At 41.2% G+C, this 17,583-nt stretch overlaps 1 protein-coding gene across 4 annotated transcripts in view; it reads right to left on the bottom strand.

Moving 5' to 3' along the window:
• The window catches only part of ANO4 (anoctamin 4), a 412,471-nt gene that overhangs the window by 379,662 nt on the left and 15,226 nt on the right, over positions 1 to 17,583 (bottom strand). For 3 of the 4 annotated variants that reach the window (XM_027071002.2, XM_027071003.2, XM_027071004.2), the window contains exon 3: positions 11,555 to 11,806. In XM_027071002.2, coding sequence (XP_026926803.1) covers positions 11,555 to 11,806 — 252 coding nt within the window. Of the gene's footprint in view, positions 1 to 2; positions 10,899 to 11,554; positions 11,807 to 17,583 lie in introns of those variants that run through there. The other variant, XM_053226653.1, reaches the window with a different exon arrangement.

Below are 17,583 nucleotides of genomic sequence, written 5' to 3'. Positions count from 1 at the left end.
ACCTCATTTGAGTCTCATAAGAGCACCGTTGCACAGATGAAGTCAAGGCTCAAAGAGGTCAAGCCCTTCGTGGGAAGGTAGGTCATACGTGACAGCGTGGGAGAGAAGCCAGGTCTTTGGTCTCCATATTCCCGCTATAATCTCCACCAGTTCCAACGCATCCTAGAGATGGCGCTCAACCTGCTGCCACAGAGACTGCACCCGTTTCCAAAATTTAAAGTAAACACCCTCTTGATAGACTTCCTAGTAAGGTTTCGGTTTTGTTTGTTTGGGGCCAGTAGGCCCAGCACCCGCTGCAGGAGCTGGGATCCAACTGCGCCGCCAGGTGGCCGGGCTCGCCCTCGGTGGCCCTGCAGGGTGCGCTGCGCTTGGGCGCCCGCCTCCGCCTCCGCCTCCGCCGCCGCCGCAGCCTCCCCCGCGGAGCCCTCGGCGCCGCCCACGCCACGCTTCCCCGCAGCCAGCCCGCCGCAGCCACCACCGAGTCCCCGAGTCCCCGATGTCGCCCACGCTGCCTGAACACGGGCTAGCGCTGCGCTGCACCCGGCCAACACCGCCCGCGAGAAATCCCTAATTAGTGTTTTTTTTTTTTTTCTTTCACTGAGCTAACCAAATGTTATTTGTATGATTCTTTAATATCTGTTGCATCCACTAGCCTGCATCACTATCATTCCATAAAGAAAGGGACCCTATCTGGGTTCAGCACAGTATACCCAGCACCTGATGCAGTGCTTGGCACGTGGTAGGCACTCGATGAACAACTGTTGAATAAATGAATATGAATCACTGCTTCTGATGAGAAAAGAACAGCCAACTCTCCCAGTCTCCAATTACAACCTTAAGTCAGCTGAGTCATTTTCCCGAAAAAGACAAAAACTGTACAAAGTTTCCAAACATATACCCTCATAACAAGGTGAACTCATAACAAAGTGAATCTGAATCCAGGTGCTCAGAAAACCTGCCCAGATGCTCGCCGTCTTTATCCACAGAACTGAGCCCTGACCCCTCTACCTGGGTCTTGGCTTTTAAAATGATTTACAAGTCTCCTTGTGTCCACAAACTTGCTAGATGAACTCTGATGAGCCATATCTCAAAACTCCTAACCGACTTCAACTCAGCACTCAAACAAGTAGCCAGTTATCTCCTCCCCTTCCCCACCAAGGTATGAGGAGACTTACCCTTCCCAGGGCTTGAGAGTTCCAAGGTTCCTCCACCTCGCCTTCCCATTTATATCCTCTTCCCAACTTCATTTCAACTAGCCAACGTGGTGGATGCTAGCCTACGCCATGTCACTCTCCCAGCTGCTGCTAGTGTTAGTGCTTTATGGCTCTCAGCTGAGTCTCCCTCTGGGCCTTGCCGTCAAAGAGAATTTCTCCAGGTCATTCCCTGCCTTCCCTGTAGCAGGTTACATTCAGGCCATGATGGGAGGCTCCAAAAACCCCATGGTGGGACAATTTTGAAGGGACATCCCAGCTCTGCATTTCCCTTTTGTGATGGGCTGAGGCTGTTGTACATCGTCACAGCCCAGATCCTCTCTCTGCCTAATCCTCCACCTTTCCATCACCGCCCCCCTTCCCCCACCAACCACATACACACATACACATTGATCCCAAGGGCTCTCCCCAATAAACTTCTTACATGTACATCTCTGGCTCAGAATCTATTTCCCAGGGAACCCAAATCAAGATAACTAAGCTCCCTCCCAAGTCAATACCATGGTTGTTGGGTTTTTTGTTTGATTTTTAGTATCTAAACAATGTATATGAAAAAATTAGAACATTTATACCTCAGAGGTATAAATAATAATTTTCCCATCACAAGCAGACCTTCCACTTACAGCTGGTGGTAAGGCAAATGTTTTTGCAGAGTGCTCTTTTGGGAACTCAGAAGCATGTTTTCATCAAAACAATACTACCAACGATCTTTAAGATCACTTTCCTCCATAGTATCCGCCTGCTGGTAACCATACATTCTTCGGTATAATATTGTTATCTGCATCTCACACTACATTCCAAGCTCCACAACCACCACACAGGAACTTGTTAGAAATGCAGAATCTCATGCCACACACACCCCTCCTAAATGAGGATCTGCAGTTTAACAAGATCTCTAGGTGATTTTTATTCACATTAAAGTTTAAAAACCACTGGTCTAAACCATAAAGCTTCATCATATTTTGACCTTATGGAAATACTTGGGATCTCCACTCACTCACATACCACATCCATTAATCACAAGTCCCACTGAAGCTATCTCTAAAATGCCCATCACACCCACTCCTTTTGAATTATATTTCTCAATTTCAGTCAAGCCCTCTTATCTCTTGAGGACCACACTTTGAGTAGCAAGAGTTTAGATAACTAGATGAATGGATGACTTTATTCAAGTATCTGAATGCCTTTGATTCTAAAATAGATCGTTCTTTATAAATCAGATTTAATACAGCTTTAAATCAAGCTTTTCAATTTCTTGTATCAGAAATCCTCCAGTAACTTCAGAGCTGCATCATTTAATTGACTTTGTCCTCATGTGCCATTAATCATTCCCTGATTCACTGGTGTCTTCAATCTTCTAAAGCTAAATAACCACCACACGCAGAGAAGGAATTAACAGGATTGTGCTAGAATCACAAATTAAATGATGGATATGGCCTTGAATTCTGAAAAGAACAATATAGCCAAATTTAAGAGAACGAAGGGAAATTAGGAAACTTGAAGGAAGTTCAGTGATTTATTTATCTTAGCCAATTCTCTTGTCAAATGAACATTTCTGATGATCCTCTTTGTTCTAAAGTGCAGGTGGTCCCCTAATGATGTCAGTTTTTCTCGGAGAAGTGGCATATATGTGGTGGTTAAGGTTCTGGACCTGATCACAAATGTCAATTAGCTCATGGAATGCCAAAACAAACAAACAAAAAACAAACAAACAAACAAAAACCCTGGAAATACCAGAGTAATAGCCCAAGAGAACCCAACTACCACATGCAAGAGTATCTCTGTGGATAATGCATTCTGTGCTCAACCTTGAATATGAAGGATACAGCTACTCCCAGCTGCCCTGGAATCTGTACACTGCCCACTGCCTAAAACACTGGTCCCTCACCTAAACAACCTCTACTCAAATGGCTGCTCTTTTTCTGTGACATCCTCTATCCAGCCAGTATTCACATCACCTTCCAAAAGGCCAGAACAAGTGATTTTACTTGTTATAACTACCCAACTTAAGTAGGTTAACCATCAGACCCACATTTCATATAAACCTTACCAGGAAATTTTTTCCATAGCTTAAGATTAAAGTTAAAACACTTCTTCAGGGACATTTTAACAAAAGGAAAGACTGTTAAGGCAGAGACAGAAGCAGGTAGATTCCCATTCCACTAAAAAAGATTCATATGGTGGGGTGCCTGGTGGCTCAGTCAGTCAGATGAGCATCCGTTTCTTGATTTCAGCTCAAATCATCATTCCACAGTCATGGAATCGAGCCCCACATCTGTGCTGGGCTCTGTGCTGGGCCTGGAGCCTGCTTAAGATTCTGTCTCTCTCCCTCTGCTACTCTCCCCAACTTGCATGCTCTCTCGCTCTCTCTCTCTAAAATAAAAAAAAAATCATATAAGAAATTCAATTAAAGCCAGAGATGCAGAAAAAGGGAGAAAAAAGAAACAATGAACAAATGCAATGACTAGAAAGCAGCGTAAACATGGTAGATATTAATCCAACTATATCAATAATCATTTTAAATGTGAATGGTCTAATATATCACTTAAAAGACAGATTGTCAGAATGGATAAAAACATAAGACCCAACTCTATGTTGTGCACGAGAAATCCTCTTTCTTTCCTTCTTTTGTTCTTTCCTTTCTTTTGACCTCCTTCACCTTTTCAAAATATAATAGCTTAGAAACTGGTGTCTAATCTATATTGTCCTGTTTTTTGTAGATGTCCTCCCATTACTCTGTACCATGAATTGAGCTGGACTAACACTCAAGCAGACATTTTGGCTTTAGACTGACTGGGCACACAGTATGCAAGCAGGAGCAGGCCAGTGAGCATTTCTGGGCATCTCTAAAAGGGAGACCACTGATGTCCCAGCTGCGTCAGATTACTCTCATGGTCATACCAGTAGCTCAAGTTGCAGGGTCACTTTTTGTGGCACCTTACCTCTGAAATTTAGAACTCCCCTGTTTCCTTCAGCATCAATTCTGAATGTATCTGGTCACAATTTGTTGAAAGAAATTAAATTCATGCTATTAAATAGAGAGCTCTTCTAAAGTACTCTATAACTTCAGGCAAATCCTTGGCATCACCATAGTTTGTCATATCTCAAGTTTTCAGAGCTCACACATACAGAAGCACTGGTAAGCCCTACGAGGTCACTGGGAAAGGTAAGAGAACACCTTCCATCCTATAGCAAGACATAGTGCTGTGCTTAGATTATAGGTACACAGGTAAAAGCAAGACCCTTGGGAAATGATCACCAATCTGAAACAGAAAATAGTCATTTCACATCTTCCTTTCCTTTCACAAATGAGGAACATACTTAAAATCCATAAGGAGTGTTTGGAATTCATTAAGAATCTCTTTCTAAGACCCAACTCTACCAGGAGACCACTAGGGGGAAAGTGGCATAACATAAGAGGGGAAGAAGGAGGCCACAACACACAAGGAATGAGTTCTTGCTTATTCCTGTGTGTGAAGGCAGATTACCAATGGTCTTGGACAAAAATGGAAAAGTTCTGATTTATGACATAATCTCAGAGGACTGCAAACTGGGAGCCAGTAGGCAAGTACAAAGGTGTCACCTTAAACTTGGGGGTAAATCTCCTTCTTTGGAAGGAAATCCCCTCCATGCTTCTGAGTAGGATACAGTTCGCAAAAGGCTCTTGTTAAATATAAGCTAAAAGTCATTATAACCTACAAACACATTCTCAACAATTAGGTTATCAGAATACTCCTACTAAGCAGAACTCCAGAGAACAGGACCAGATTAATTGGTGTAAATCAGTAGTTCTTAACTGGGGGCAATTTTGCACCCTCCATCCGGGGACATTTGGCAATGTTTGGAGATATTTTTGGTTGTCACAACTAGCAGCCATTTGAGTAGAGGCCAGCGATGCTGCTAAACATCTACAGTGCACAGGACAGCCCCACAGCAAAGAATTACTCAACTCTAAAATGTCGATAATGCCAAGGGTGAAAAACTGATATAAAGGAACAAAAAGAGAAAAGGTCTAGGTTTGGCACGAGATAAGATTTAGGAATAGTTAAAAGACACAAAGAAATATGGAAAAGGGAAAATCAAAAATGCCAAAGGCATACTTTATCAAGGATAGGCCCAGATAGAGCAGAGAGAACAGAGCCCTGGAAATGCCACAAAGGCAGGGCCCACTGCTAGGACAAGGTGTAACACACAGGAAGAGAAACTCCAAGGGAGAAAGTAGCATTAAGAATTAGTGGTGAACATGAAACAATGAGTTCGGGACCATGTCACACGCACTGCAGGGTGCTTAGCAGCATTCCTGGCCTCTACCCACTGGATGTCTGTCATGCCTCCTGCCCACTTGTGTCAACCAAAAATATCTCCTGAAATTGCCAAATGTCCACCATGAGGTAAAATCATTTTTGGTTGAAAACTATTCAAGAGGTTCTAGAGGTATCTTTTGGAATTAAAAAAACACAAATATATATAGACATAGATATAGATATAGATATAGATATTTACATATATACATATATGTATATATGTATATATGCATTTTCCCCTTATTTCTTTCATCTTAGTCCTTTCTTCTAGGTTCAGTTTCCTTCTTTTCCAAAATAGACTTTTCAGTCATTATTTCAGTAGGTGTGCACTGGGTACACTTTCCTAATCTTTTCCCAAAAATGTTCTTATGCTGACCTCCTTCTTCAATAATCACTTAACTGGACTTAGAATTCTGAACTGACTGTTATTCCTTCAGCACTTTTAAGATACCCGTCCATTGTCTTCTGGCCTTTAGCATTATTATTGGAAAGTTTATCCTCAGTTTATTTCTCATTTACAGGAAATCTGTTTTTTTCCCTTAGAATTCTAATATTTTTCTCTTTGTGTTTTGCTGACTCACCATGATATGTTTATAATATGTGGATTTAGTTTTACTTATTCTGCTTGGCACTCATTGTGTTTCTTGAATCAATTCTGGAAAATTCTCATTTTCTTTTTTTTTAATATTCTCTCTCTCTCCATTCTTTCTATTCTCTTAATCCAAAACAGGATTTCTATTAATTTTATATTGGACTTTCTCATTCTGTCTTCTATATTTCAACCTCCCCTTTCTTGTTTTTCCTACCTCCTATCTCTGTATCCTGCACTTGGGGGTAATTGCTTCGGCTCTATCTTCTAGGCCTAATTCTGTCTTCAGCTGTCTAATCTGCAGTTGAAATGGTCATAGAAAATATACTAACTACATTTCAGGCTCTACACTGACCAAACAAATACATAATTAAGACACTAATTCTCAATTCAAGAACTTTACATATAGTTGGCCAGCCATACATGAAAAGAAAACTATTTTGCAGTCTAACAAGAGCAGAATTCAAGATGTCAATAGGAATTGCCAATGGAAATGGAAAGAATAATTAAATATGCTGAGGGGAAAAGGAAAAGAACTCACAGAGGAAGTCACCTCTTAGGTAGGTTTGAAGAAAAAAATTTCTAGGAGAGTGTAAGGAAGGGTATCCACTCAGATGGCACAGCATGTGCAAAATCAGGATCTTAATGGAACAGTAAAGAATTATGTATAACTACTGTGTGGATACATCTGAAGACAGTGGTGAGATGTTAGGGGGTCAGTTAAAGCCAGTTAGGAAGGCCCTCAAGTACCATATATGAAGCGTTTAGACTTTATTCTGTTGCCAATGGGGAGGCAACAGAGGTTTTCATGGGTGGCAGGGGAGGGTAGTAATGGAGGGAGGGAGGAAGACAGGAAGACAGAAAGAGAGACAAAGAGATAAATTTGGAAAAGTGAACCTTGTGGACATGGAAGAATTAAGATGTAGGGAGGCTGGTATAAGACTGCTGTACTAGTCTAGGTAGAGATGAGGAGAGTTTGAGCTGAGATAGTATTAATAGGGATGATGAGGATGTTCTAGATTAGAGATATATCTAAGGTAAACATAATGAATGTGTTAGCCAGCTGGCTGTGGAGGCCGATAGCCAGCACAGTGTTGAGCATGAGGACACTGACTTTTTGGCTTGGGAGCCTGGACAGACTGTGACACCATTAAACAGAGTAAGAAATTCAATTCAGAGAGCTATCAGAAGAAAGTTCCTTTTGTAGCGTGTAGTTTTTAGATGTCTGGGATATATCCAGGCTGAAAGTTCTGGAAGGCAGTTGTAAATACATCTTTAAAGCCTGGCAGGGAAATCAGATATGGCAATGGCACTTTGGAGTCATGAGCACGCAGCTAGGATATGAATACAATGGGAGAAAGTGACTGAGAGTCAGCTGATGCCAGGGAATGACCAAAAATGTAAGTCATGTGCTGGTGGTAAAGAAAATTGTAACGCTTGATCATCAAAAACGGGTATCAAACCTACATTGAATATCTGAGACAGAACCAGTTTCCAGACTTTCCTCCTATGGTTCTCCCCAATTGATCTTCTTTTAATTAAGGAAATAATTTAATAACATCTTTTGTACTCAATGTATTTTTACTAATATATGTTAATGTTACATTTTTTTGGAATAGCATATTTTAATACTCTATTATTTGTACCTTAATAGTATATTAATAAAATAATTCAATAACAAAAATGTGTATGTGATCACCTAATGTGAAATTTTCTATCTTAGCAGTTACTACACTGAATTAAAATACTTGATTTACTTATATACTTCATCCTGTAGACTTTGAGCTCCCTAGGAGTGATGCCCTATTCAGTTTTCTATTCCGAGGACTTATCATAGTACACAGAACAGAGTGGGATCAGAGGGATGTATGGATAGAAGGATGAATGGTTAAAGCCAGCCAGACAATATAGACTGTTTTTCCAACTGAACCTGCTACAATTTATTTACTGAGTAAAACATCCTCTACCATGAGGAAGGAGTGCCATGTCCAGGGCCACCATGCAGTTTCGCAGGTTGTTCACTGTGCAAGGTGGCAGGTAGGGTTAAGTGTAGTCAAATCAAGAGAACCTAATGTGCAAGTTAGCCATGCAAATGAAGGGAAAGGATGATAGCATAGTGTGGTGGCAAGAGTAAGAACAGCTCAATAAAATGAGAATTCTGGGTTTTTTTAGTTGTTTCTAGAACTGTAGAGTGGTGAGGTTTATAAATGGAACGTTATTTTTAAATATGTTTGGTGAAGGGGCGCCTGGCTGGCTCAGTTGGTTAAGCATCTGACTTCGGGTTAGGTCATGATCTCATGGTTCATGGGTTCAAGCCCTGCACTAGCAGTGTGGAGCCAGCTTGGGATTCTCTCTCTGTCTCTCTCTGCTCCTCCCCCACTCGCACTTTGTCTCTCAAAATAAATAAACTTTAAAAAAAGAATAGTTTTTTTTAAATTAATAAATAAAGAAGTCTGGTGAAATTCTTAAACATAAGAAAACAACAATCAATAAACAAGTACAGAGTGATTTTGTGACTAAAATTTGTGAGCTCCTCCACATCAGACCTGCCGTTTGCACAGAAGAAAGATATCTTACAAGCGTGAAGAGAGGTCTGGCAAAATGTGGAATCTTCAGGAAATTCTGGTATAGCTGAACTGTTTACCTCACCCCAGAGATCTCTTCAAACTAGTAAGAGAAGCAAAAACTAAAATATAGATAAGTAATAATATCAACCTTATTTAAAAAAAAACAGGAAGGAAGGAGAAAGGAAACTGGGTGCTTTCACACTGAAAAGACACATTAAAATCAATAAATTTCTGTAAAAAAGCAAATAAATATAATAATTAACCCACATATAATCATAACTGAGACTTACAGGAGGTCCCAGCATCTACAATTTTCTATAATAAAATACTACATGCTTGTTTAATATATCTTTAAATGCTCAGGCTAACTTTATAAGTATACAAATAAAAATAATAAACAGTTGCTTGGAAAAACTCAGTATTTTATTGCTAATGGAAAGTTCCCAGGAATGAAGAAAACTATGCACTTTTAATTTGTTTTTGAAAATCTGCAAGGTAAAAATAGAAACCTCTTCTAGAAATTGGATTGCTTCTGAGTATGGTGCTCTGTGGAAAGAAAAAAGTCAACTCACAGAGAAACGTGATAAAATGTTAATGTGGCAGCTGCCATTTCACACTCCTCTTTGCCAAGAAATGCCAGAAGCCTGCAGCTACCCCGGCCAAAGGCAACAACACTTCATTTCTTAACTTCAGATTTTATTAAATTTTAAAAGCAAGCAGAGTCAGTTTTCATTCATGATAATATCAAAACCCTAGAGATTTCAAAGTTCAGCCCAGATCATGATTTTTCTACTCTCAAATTGACCCTCAATCAGGACAACTGGAAAGATAGTTTGCTTTGCCATGGCAGAGCTAATGGAATGCAAATATTATTCAATGCTCTGTAATACCATCAATCCACTTAACCAAAGACACTTTGGAGGGTGTCCCCCAAGGTATATATAGGAACCTCAGAAACCAAAATCTCAGAAGAGAGCAGCCTGCCCAGCGCAGACGGCTGAAGCCCACTTTGTGCCATGGACACGGCATCCCCTGGAGGGGCCCAGGAATCCTCATTTTTAAGAAGTTCAATGGTGATCCTTCACATTTAGTGAAGTCCGCATTTGCTGCTTTTAGAGATTGCTTTTGATAATCTGGAACTTCTGCAACATCAGCATCTCACCTCTAGGTGGCAGCATCTGTGAATTGTTCAGTGTCCTTGTGACTGTTAAGGTTCAAAAGACTTATTCCCAGAACAGGAATTACACACTGGATTTGTCCAACTAAACCATTACTTCTAAGTGCTATATCTATAGAAGAAAAATGTAGCATGATAGATTTTTCATGATTTAAACTTCCAACTTAGACTTTAGAAATAAAAACAACTGGCTATCCTTGCATAAAATTTTCTGTAACTCATTTCAAGTGATGAATTTTAAGGCAATATGTTGTGAGCATTTTTCCTGCCTTTATTGTTTAAGTCATGACTCCCAAAGATCACGTAGATGAGCAACTGGCAAACATTATCTGCAAAGGGCCAGACAGTAAATATTTTAGGCTTTGCAGGCCATACAGTCTCTGTCACAATTACGTCAGTTCTGCCGTTGTCACACGAAAGCAGCCAGAGACAATACATAAACAAATGAGTGCAGCTATGTCCCAATAAAACTTTATATATGAACAATCAAATTTGAATTTCATGTAACTTTTACATGTCTCAAAATACTACTATTCTTTTAATTTTTTTTCCAACACACACACACACACACACACACACACACACACACACACACCAACCACCAAATTCATATATTGAGATCCTAATACCTGATGTGATGGTATTAGGAGATGGGGTCTTTGGGAGATGCTTAAGTCATGAGGGTGGAGCCCTCAGGAATGGATTTAGTGTTCTTATAAAAGAGACCCCACAGAGATCCTCCACCCCTTCCACCATACGAGAAAACTATAAGAAGTCTGAGACCCGACGAAGGGCCCACATCTGACCATGTTGGCACCCTGATCTCAAACCTCCAGCCTCCACAACTGTGAGACATAAATTTCTCTTGTTTATAGGGGCACCTGGGTAGCTCAGTCAGTTAAGTGTCTGACTCTTGATTTCAGCTCAGGTCATGATCTCATAGTTATAAGATTGAGTCCTGTGTCTGAGTGTGGAGCCTGCTTGGGAATCTCTCTCTCTCTCTCTCTCTCTCTCTCTCTCTCTCTCTCTCTCTCCCTCCCTCCCTCTGCCCCTCTGCCCCACTCACATGCTCACTCTCTCTCAAAATAAAAATAAAATAAAATAAAATAATTTCTGTCGTTTATAAACTACCTGGTCTGAGGTATTGTTATAACAGCTATCACTAAGTTAGACTTAATGACTGAACAATGACACCAATAATCTTTAAAAAGTAAACACTATTCCCAGTTCTTGAGCTGTACAGGTGGCATCTCAGATCTGGCCCATTGGTAGTGGTTTGCAGACCCCCGACATAGACCAATTTGGTGAAGCCACATGAATGGGTAGTAACTAAGGTGTTCAAAAATGACTGACTGATAACTCTTCTGAATACATTAATCCAAGAAAGATGCCTTGTCACTAAGCAGAGGATTCAAGAAATTAAACAAATATTCATAAGACAAAACTTGGAATTCTGATTCAGAGTTGATTTCCAGATGACATTTTACCAAACAGAACTAACACGTAGATCAAATATTTCTAAATACGTCTAACCTTCCTTCTGGCACAGCGACGCTATGAAAGGCCAGTGAACATGGGGGAATTGTTGGAATCTACAGCATCACACAAGCAGAAATGCAGATGTAATTTGTTCAACAGGCAAATGTGTGAAGGAACCTTTAAATACACTGAGTTCTGAATCTCCAACAGGGAGCCAACACTGTTACCTGTCGTGTCTTGACTCAGGGTTTCCTGGCTGCTGCTGCTGTAAGAAGGCACTGGAGTGATGGACAGTGAGGCTGGGCAAGACAAAGGTGTAGGCAGCTCAGTCTTGCGGGTGAGGGATCGGTGATACACAGGGATGCCCGCATCTTTGGAGATGAAGAGAGGCAGATCTGATGGGAGGGTGGGTCTGCCTTGTGCGTATGGATTTTTCCAGTGGGTGAGCCCAATTGCAACAGGCCCAGCAACATCATAACCTGGCGAGACACATACCTTCGGTTAGAAACAGCAAGCAAAGCCTCATACCATATTTGTTTTTGTATTCCCCAAAAGTCTTAGCTGTGAGTCAAATTGAATACCACTTGAAATAAAGATGCATGTTACTAATAAACAGGGAGGAATCATTACACTTACCAGATCATTCACTGCTCAACATACGTTTAGTAAGCACATGCTATGTGCGGTTGTCCAGCTTTTGCCCTTAAGGAGCTAAGAATCCAATAAAGGAGATAAGTCATGTGTTCATAAAGAAAAATAACTGAAAGCCTACTATGTGCTAGATACAGTACTTTGCATAAGTGATTCTATCCTCACAGCAACAGTACTAGGAGACTGTTACTATTTCACTTTCACAGATGAGGAAACTGGATCTCACCTTGCCCTAGGTCAAGTAGCCAGAAAATGCCAGAGGCAGAATTTAAGCCCAGATCTGTCTGACTCCAAAATCTATGTTCTTTCCCCCAAACCACAACTAACTACAGTACAAAGTAAGATGAAGGAAATAGTTTAAAGCAGGACAGAAATGTCACCGCAGTCTCACGGGAGAAAGCTCCTCTGAGTGGAGAGACTAGGTCACGGAGAAGGTGGTATTGGCCTTATAGGCAATGGTGGCAACCTAGCGGCCAGAGGAAATAGAGGGACAGATCTGTTCTGCAGATATGTTTTATTTAACCACACTTTTCTTAATTTGAAGTGAAACTCAAATTAAAAGTGACAACAATAAAAGGCTAGAGAATTCTCAAGAGAAATCCAGCTTTCTGGCTTATCTTGAAAAATTCTCTTGATCTTCTCCTTAAGAGAAGACCACATCCCCACATGGCAAATGTCAGCTAGAGTAGCTGTCCTCTTCAGCCAGAATAAGGGGATTCCCATCTGCCACAGTCCCCACCACTCCCTAATATCTTACCCCCAGGCTGCTTCATTCATTTGTCTTACACACCTGACTTCTGCAGGACTTTACATTTGCAACATAGATACAGAATTTAGGAATATAAGTATAATCCAGAAAAAAAAAAAACCTAGAAAGGTAGGTTGACACAGGACAGTGTGGGTCTTAAATGCCAATGTAAGAAAACTAAATATTTTGGCAAGCAAAACATCCCTGAGAGTTTGTGAAGTGAGCATTTCCATAATCAAACTAATGGCAGAGAAAGCAGCCAGAATCTGTCCCTTCTTGCTCCAGTCGTTATCTCTTCGAGGAGGCCTCCTCTGACATCTCCAAGCTTTCTTAACCATTTGTGAAGGAAGGCTCACTAAAGAGTATTGGTGTCTGGGGACTGAGGTGTTGGAAGAGAAAGTCCAAATTGGGGACGGCAGGTGGAGGAATCAAGAAAGCCCAAAAGAGGTAACGTGAAGGACACCTGTGTAGATTCCGAAGCCTGGATGAGGGTGCCTGGGGCAGCCTGCCCACACTGTGCTGGAGACCACCTAAACACAGGCATATGTCAAACAGTCCCTGCCTACATTTAATGAAAACTGTTTTTTTCTTTCTATGTGTGGCTCCCTCATGAACTGAGCTTCCCTCAAGGTTAGAGGGTGTCTTAGTCATCTTTGAAACTCCTCCCAACATCTATTTCACTCTTTCCCTCCCTCATCTCCCATCAGTACCTAGCACAAGGCGAGGCTCAGAGCTGGCACTCAGTAGATACCCACTGTTCACTGAGTTCCTAGATGTCAACAGCAAGAAGAAGATGCAAAAAGCTGAGAGGCAGAGGCTAGGGGAGCATTATTAAGGGGCCACATTGAAGTGTTGGCTGCAAGAAAGGAAAACAAGTCCAGAGAAATACATGACATTGACAAAAGAAAGGGGTTTGGGGCCACCAGGGAGCTCTGTCTCTCACTCGCAAGATGTCAGAGAAGACTCACTGCAAATAGAATGGTGCATTTCCTCAGCCTAACTGTGGCAATCAGGATGACCAGCCTTGCAAGGGATCAGGAAGATTGAGCGTGTTTTTAGAAATGAGGAGTTTGAGCCTTGGTGGAAATATCTATATGGAGATGTCTGGCAGGTAGCTGGGAAAAAAATGAACATAAGGATCAGGGGAAATGGGACCAGACTCATCAACATGGTAGTTACCCACGTAGAAGTCATGGGTGAGACCTAAGAATAAACAACCGGCTTCACTGTCATAAAATAATAAATCTGCTAAAAATTACAATACTGTCTAATACTTAGTGGCATTGTGCTAAGGGATCTACCAGCACCACCTCATTTAAACCTCACAATAACCATGTCAGGCAGATGCTAATATTCCCATTTGACAGATAAGAAAACTGAGGCCAAAGGACATTATTACTTCCCCAAGGTCTGAGCTATTGCTCCACAGAAGTTAACAGTCAAGATTCAAGCCCAGGCTCACTGAAGATAAGTAAGACTCACGACCACTAAGCCGTCCCGTCTGGCTAATAGAGCAGGTAGCAAGAGGGATTCTGGGCCTGAAATGGGGCCCATTCCCCTAGAAATCACTCTTAGGTGATTTATTCTTTTCTGAACAATGTTTCACAGGCAAATCCTAATGGACCAGAATACTCCAGGAAAGGGAAATGGTGACAAACCTGAGAACTCACCTACTGGATTGTTTAGACTCTTCTTGGTAAGTCACCTTCCTAAAAGGTGAGTTCCACTACATGGAATGTTGTGACGAAGGTGAGCATCTCTCTTGAGTGAGAGCTCTTGGAACTGCAATGGAGCCAGAGTCACCTAAGACTAAACTGAATGCTGGTGACCCCAGAACTGCCCTGACCATGTTTGTTGACTAAATCTCTAATGCAAATTTGTTTATTGTGTGATCAGTACTCTCCCACAGCTCCTACTACTGGGCCATAGAATGCAATTCCAGAAGTCTCCATTTAACTTGATGTTCCATTATGTTTTTATTAAAGACTAGAAGACGTATTACCTTCTATTTGCACCAGAGAATCCTTTTACCAGAATAATAATAGGACCATGTTTTTCCTTGCCTTGATCCTTCATTCAGAAACTTTGTTTAAATCCCTCTTCTCTTTCCACATTTCTAAGCTCCTCTGGAGTCATTATACAGAATAGAGCACAGTGCAGAAATGTTATGTTTAAAAGTCCCAAGGAACTCTGCACTCTCCTCAACTTCAGATTTTACCATTTCTTTTCTAAAATGATAGCTGACTAATAGTATACATTTAATTTTGAAAAGGCATCATTCACATAGCTAACAAGCCTTTTCTTTTTTTTAGTTCAGAAAATCACCACATCATTTACTCCAGAAATGGAGTTCATTAGCAAATATTTTAATTCATGCTATTGATACAAATTAGCTATGATCATTTCCGCATGATTATAATGGAGTATAAATGGATCAGCCTAAATTCGCAATGAGGTCAAAGTATTTTGAGAGGATAAGGAACCATCCAGGGGAACAGCTGGCACCCAAATGTCTAAGAGGCAAGTAATAGAAAATGTCCACATTGGTAGCCAACCCATTCTCCCTCACCCATTATCCTATCCCTTGGTGGACAGTGGGGTAGGAGCAAAGGTCTCAGTTCCCTTGGAGTTTTATGTCAACATATCACCCCAAATTGTGAAGAGAGACATGTAAGGAACACTCAAAAATTATATACTATTTTGAGGAAACAATGTCAATTAACTATGAAGTTCTTAAATCTCTCAATTTAATCTCTCCAGGAGTTCACTACCAGAATATAAGGAATTATCCAAGAGTCTCATGGATAAATAGAAAGATTTCAGAAGGAGTCTTTTTCTGTTTCTTAGTTGTTTTTGTGGTTATTTTGTTTGTTTGTTTGGCAATTTTTCTTTTGGCAGGACATAGGTTCCTACAAGGAACTATTAACAGGGAGTCCACGAGTATGCTATTTTCTTAAATGGAGTATTCTGTAGGAGAAGGACTGTAGTGCAGGAAATGAAAGAGAACAAAAAGAGCTTTTAAAAAAAGAACATCTCTGGATGATCCAGAGATCTGTCCTCCCTCGAGTGCTTTGGAATCTACGGTTGTTAATTATTTTCTGCCTTTACTATACATATTGCAAAGTGCAAAAAGCATTTTGTACTGGACAGACTGTGGGAAGTGAACACTGCCTGACGCCTGTGCAGAATCCATCCCCCTCCTTCCTCCCAACAGAGTCCCACTTTGGCAACTGAGGGTACCCCTACCCAGACATGGCACTCAGGGCAAGCTGACATCCTCCTCTTTCCTCTGCATGAACTCTGATTCATCTAAAGAGATGCTCATCTCCTCTGAATAATGATTGGTTCAAGGGTGGTCATGTGACCCAATCCTGCTCAATGAGATAGGAGCAGTCTCTGAGGGCTTCAGGGGGAAGTTGCAGTTCCTCAAGTCAAAGCCTGAGGAAGGCACCAAAGCTCCTCTCCCTCTGATCACTGTTGTGTCTGAATGCAATTCCTGGAACTGTGGTGGCCAGATGGCTGCCACACTAAGATAAATTCTCCCACGAAAGCAAAGGGGAGAAAGTCTTTCACAACATCACTGAATAGCTTAATCATTTGGTCCTAACGGCAGGCCTGCATCTGGTCATCCTGTTATGTGAAATAAATTTCCTTATGGTTTCAGCCACTTTGAGTCAGGGAACCGAAGCAACATTTAAAAGCCTTTCAGTTACCCCATCACCTTCTGAGAAAACTAAGTGTCATACCCACCTCCCCTTCAGAAGCGACTCCCTAGGGCAGTAAGACTTGCTATCTTAGTTTCCTAGGGCTGCTAAGGAAGTACCACAAACAGGATGGCTTAAAAGAAAACAGAAATTTGTTCTCATAGCTTTGGAGGCTAGAAGTCTGAAATCAAGATGTTGACAGGGCTGTGCTCTCTCTGAAGTATCTAGGGGAGAATCTGTTCCATGCCTTTCTCTTAGCTTCTGATGTTGCTGGCAATCCTTAGTGTTCCTTGACTTGCAGATATATCCCTCTAATCTCTGCCTCCATCATAACATAATGTTCTCCCTGTGTGTCTCTGTGTCTCTCCTCCTCTACTTACAAGGACACCAGTTCTACTGGATTAGAAGCCCACCCTAATGGAGAATAACTTCCTCTCAACTTGATTGTATCTGCAAAGACCCTATTTCCAATAAGATCACATTCAGAAGTTAGGACTCCAACATATCTTTTCAGGGGACATAATTCAACCCATAACATGCTGACATAGTGGCCGAAGCTGACTAGACTAGGTGCAATATGATGACTTATAATAAATATATACTTGGTCATTGAGATGGCCAAAATATATTTTCCAGATATATTTGGTCTTCATCCACACACAGTACCTGAAAATGCTTCAGAGCCATAAAATTTAGTGACAAGGATGTCTTGTTACTAATGAAGGTGACTTTTTGTGTAAGAATTGAATTGAAATCTCAGACTGGGCTGGTGTCTAAAAATCGCTTTGTACTGTGGAGGTGGGGGGAGGGTACCCACACACACACTGAACTTGGGTCTGGGAACCCAAAAAGACCAGGAAAGGGCACTAGGCCCATGGCAAATAACAAGAGTGTCATCTAATGGGAGCTAGATTACCTGGGTTCAAATCCCAGCTGTTACTACCCATGCATCTTCCAGGAACTTTTTAACTTCTCTAGAATTTAGTTTCCTCATCTGAAAAATGGGGAAAATAACAGCATCTAACTCGTAAGATTTTTGTGAGGATTAAATGAGTAAATACAGAAAAAGTACCTAGAAGAGAGCTTGGCATGGAGAAAGCTCTCATGTGGTCCTCCCTATTTACCCTCCACTTTCATTGACAAGTGTCTTAAA

The sequence above is a fragment of the Acinonyx jubatus genome, chromosome B4, assembly GCF_027475565.1.
Source record: "Acinonyx jubatus isolate Ajub_Pintada_27869175 chromosome B4, VMU_Ajub_asm_v1.0, whole genome shotgun sequence".
Classification (NCBI taxonomy): Eukaryota; Metazoa; Chordata; class Mammalia; order Carnivora; family Felidae; genus Acinonyx; species Acinonyx jubatus.
Note: the sequence above shows the minus strand (reverse complement) of the source record. Positions and strands in the feature narration are given on the sequence as shown.